The sequence below is a fragment of the Arachis duranensis genome, chromosome 1 (assembly GCF_000817695.3).
Source record: "Arachis duranensis cultivar V14167 chromosome 1, aradu.V14167.gnm2.J7QH, whole genome shotgun sequence".
Lineage (NCBI taxonomy): Eukaryota > Viridiplantae > Streptophyta > Magnoliopsida > Fabales > Fabaceae > Arachis > Arachis duranensis.
This window is the reverse complement of record NC_029772.3, coordinates 7,755,386-7,759,819: the sequence shown is the minus strand read 5'-3', so window position 1 is coordinate 7,759,819 and position 4,434 is coordinate 7,755,386. Positions and strand designations below refer to the sequence as shown.

The 4,434-nt window shown below is 27.8% G+C and overlaps 1 protein-coding gene across 1 annotated transcript in view; it reads left to right on the top strand.

Annotated features, from left to right (window-relative positions):
• LOC110278138 (uncharacterized) overlaps positions 1 to 459 on the top strand; it is a 549-nt gene extending 90 nt beyond the window's left edge. Inside the window, exon 2 of the mRNA XM_021136321.2 lies at positions 12 to 459. Within this exon, the coding sequence (XP_020991980.2) occupies positions 12 to 459 (448 nt within the window). The remainder of the gene's footprint in view (positions 1 to 11) is intronic.
• Positions 460 to 4,434: the final 3,975 nt, after the last annotated feature.

Genomic DNA, 4,434 nt, shown 5'->3' with positions numbered 1-4,434 from the left:
ATATGCATTAGGCAACTTAACATAACGAAATTACAACTTGACCACCAGGACAAGTTATCTACAACTGTATTTCTGCTTTTGAGGATTACAAACAAAAATGAGAAGCTTACATTGTTGTATAGTCCTCTTGATGTTCTTGTCAACAGCCAAGGCATCAAATTAGGCGAAGATCATATCGATAAGTTCTCTCAGAAACCTCAAAATGATACAGATTACCATATAAAGATGGAAAATAAGAATGCTGACGTGGACAGACATGCCGTCGAAGAATTGAATTCTGATATTCAAGCCAAGGAAGTGATGTATGATATATTTGTTGGCGGAAAAATTGGTTTAAAGTTGGGGGGTTTGGAAATGGCTAATGTCCCATTCTTGGCTTCTTGTCGTCATATCAAACAATCCGATGTGAATTTGGGAAGAAGACCTGAGTGTGACCTCCGAATGTTTGGTTTCAGGTAAACATAATAACTATAAAAAATTAAAAATACGATAAGTTTGTTTGTTTAAATATATTAAGATCAGATATAGACGAATATCGTCAGATTGTTAAACATGTTTGACTAAATTGTCTAATATATTATGCATTAGCATCTAAATTATTATATTTACATAAAAACATTTGTGTCTTTATGTAAATAATTATCTTTATATTTATGTATCGTACTATTTTGTTTTCAACCAATATCTTTCCTCTTATTTTGTGACAAAATTTAATTTAATCTTTTTATTTGGTATGATTATGCCATTTTTTTTATGCACGGATGTGGTAAGTAATAGGCATCTGGGTTTGAGAGGTTTGTATGTTTAGTTTGATGGAATTTGAAACTCCCATGTATGATTAGGGTGGACACATGAGAAATAATTTTGAGATAAGTTTTGGGTTGTTCTTATCTCTCAATGTATATTTATCAATTTAACTCATCGTTAGATTTTAAATAAGATATAGATAGATAAGTATACATTCATTCTGAAGAATAAACAATTTTTTTTATTTATGTTTCTTTTAAAATATGACTCCTCTCTAAAAATGATGATTGTGTGGATTCTATTATATACTAATGAGTTTGTTTTTGTACAATTTTATTGTAGGCCTTCAAATAACTGATGACATGCAAATTTTGCTCAACCAATTTCATATTCATTCATTGCACCCTTCACATACATTCATCTAGTGGACAGATTCATAGAGAAAAAAAAGGGTTTATGCATAGCCAAACCATTAGAGACAATGTATATGTTTCAAGTTTTCAATCTAGACATATATTTTGTTTCTGTTTTTCAGCATAGGCATCTATAATTTGATCTATATGGGGATTTCATCAACATAATTAGGTAGGATACAACAATAATTAGAATATAAATACAAATATATCATAGATTATAATTCATCTTTAAATATTTTTCATTAAATAAAGAGTATTATACTCTTTATTAACTAGATAAATTTTAACCTTTTTATTTTATTATGCTATAGTATATTAGTATTTACCTAGATTCACACACACGTGTGGCTCATTTTATATATAAATAATAAGTGCGCTTAAGAAACACTTATACCCAAAAAAATATATTTTAAAATAAAAACCATGAGAAGGAGGAGAAGGGATGAAGCATAGAGAATTCATTGGAACATAATGTGAGGATGTGTATATAATTACAGCGTGGCAACCTAAAATAAATATTAGTTATATTTGTATAAAGTTAAAGAAAAGATTTAGAGGAATATGTTATGTATATATAAAAAAAATTAGTTATTTATATAAAATATATGTTAAAATATAAAATATATATTAAAAATAAATTAAAATAATATATTTAACTTTTTTACGATAACTCTTTAAATTAAAAGTTGTACTATTTATATTAGTGTAACAAAATGAAAATGGCTTTAAAAACATAAGTTACATTAATAATGTTTGATGAAATTATTTTAATAATAATAATAATAAAATACTTTTTTCTCTTTTCATAAGAACAATTAAATATTTTATATTTTATATGACAATAATACTTTTTTTTTATTTTCACAACAATAAAATATTTATCTCCTCTTAACATAATAGTCCTTGTATTTTTTGCAATTCCTAATTATTCCTGGACAAAATAAACAGCAAATATAGCATCTAAAGGTGGTCCTTAAGTCCTTACTCCTTATTAAAAGTAAAAAAAATTATCAAAAATACCCTTAAAATTTATTAATGTTAACAAAATTATCCATAAATAAAAATATTAACATTATACTTATAAAAGATAAATTTTGTACGATAAAAATATTCAAATTCTATTTTTTTGTTGATTTTTCAATAAAATTTTCAAATTATTTCATTTCAATCTCAATTCCATCACTACAAATTTCTTATTTTCTATTCAGTTCGATCAGCCTTCTTTTGACATTCTCCATCACATTCAAATTCCTCTTTCTCATGGCCTTCCCCATCACATTTATAGTCTTTATTTTCTACTCCCGTTTTATCGCCTCCATATTCTTTCTCGAACACCTTAGAGACCTCCAATTCGCTATAGAACATCACCCACCCTTTCACGTAAGCCTCCTTCGTTGGCACCCTCTTCCTCCTCGGCATTGCCGGTGTCGCTGCTGGCCCCGCCGCCTCCAACCTCCTCATCCTCCTCTTTGATCTCGGTGACAAAGCGAAAGTAATCGAAAGTCTCCTCAATGGCAACATCAGCGTCAGACAGAAACAAGAGCTTCAAGACATGACTGAAGACATACAGCAAGCGACAAAGCTTCTTTTCGGCAACGGCTGCGGTGTCGACACAGATGAAGATTAACAACAAAATCAACCAATGCCGATGAAGAATTAGAGAAAGAACTATAAAGGAATAGTTTTTAATCGTTTCAGTTATTTTCTCCTTTTTTTTAATTTGGGAGGCTTTTCTATGTGTGAAGGAATGTGGTGAAGAAAATGAGAAAGAGCTTACCATCGTGAATTTCTCTGCCAGGAATCGGTCGACGTCCTCCTCCACCATCACCACCATCATTGATTTTGGCCTCGTTTGTTGTAGGAGTAGTTTCGAACTTCATGTCAAGGGTTTTAAAGGTGCAGGTTGAGTTATATGGAGGATTGAAAAAGTGAGTTGAAGTTAAGGGTGTGATAGTTTGAGAATTTATTAAAAAGTTATTTAAAAAAATTAGGATTTAAATACTTTTGTCGTACGAAATCCATATTTTATGGATATAGCATTAATTTTCTTAATTTATGGGTACATTAATCAGTATTCGTAAACTTATAGATACTTTTGATAGTTTTTTCCTTAAAGATCCTATATATTTTAAGTTTCTCACTCAAGACAAGTCTTCTTTTAAGTCGACCTCAGTTACTTAGGCTAGTTTGTTTTTGAGAAAAGGATAAGACAAGATATTGAGAACAAGATATAATTAAAGAACAGAGATACAAAATTTTATATTTTTGTATTCTATTTGGTGATAAACTAAAACAACTTATGAGAATTCTCATTTTTTTTATTCAAAAAATTTGAGACGAAAAATATAATAATAAAAAATATAATTATGAAAAATTAACAAAAATAATGAAAGAAAAATGAAAAATAAGTTGTGTCTCTTGTTAGTGTCTCTGTGTTCTTCCTATCAAGATAAACACAAAATATACTAATTCAGTATTTTTAGACACAATATTTCTATTCATATCTTATCTGTCAAACACGATTTTGTATTTTTGTGTCTTTATCTCAATATCTTATTCCTATAAACAAACGCAACCTTAATGACGGCTTCAAATTAATTTTGTTTTTTGGGAAATTCTTTTTATCACATTATTCTTATCCAAGATCTGACCTTTCTAACAATAACAAAACGTGGTTGAATGAAAAATTTGAGAGCAAAGAATTTGTACATAAGAATATTATAGAGTAGATATTTCGTATATATCATGGTGAGAATGAAAAAAATAAAAAGTATTTTTGTCTAAAAATATTATTTGTAAATTAAAATTAGTTACTAAAAATAAGTTATTAATGTATTTATATATAAATATATGTGTGATTTAATTTATTTTCAATGTATATTATATTTTAATATGTATTTTATATTAGTAGCTAATTTTAGTGTATACATAACATAGTTGATAAATAATATATAATTTCGCTACATCTATACCTTTTATAATAAATAGGATTAAGTACTTTTTTCGTCTCTAACGTCTTAGATCAAAATTAAAATCGTCCCCAACCTTTTTTCAATTAATATCATCTTCAACGTTAAATTTAGTATTAAAATCATTCTTTTAAACATAATAATTTTTTAAATGACACAAATACTAGTTTTCTATTATTACTACCATTACCCACCTCACTCATTATCCCCAACCTCTCACCTAAAACAAAAAAAAAGACACAGAATAAAAGAAGAGAGAAACAGAGAGGGAGAAAAAAAAAAAAAGAATAAGAGAGAGGAGA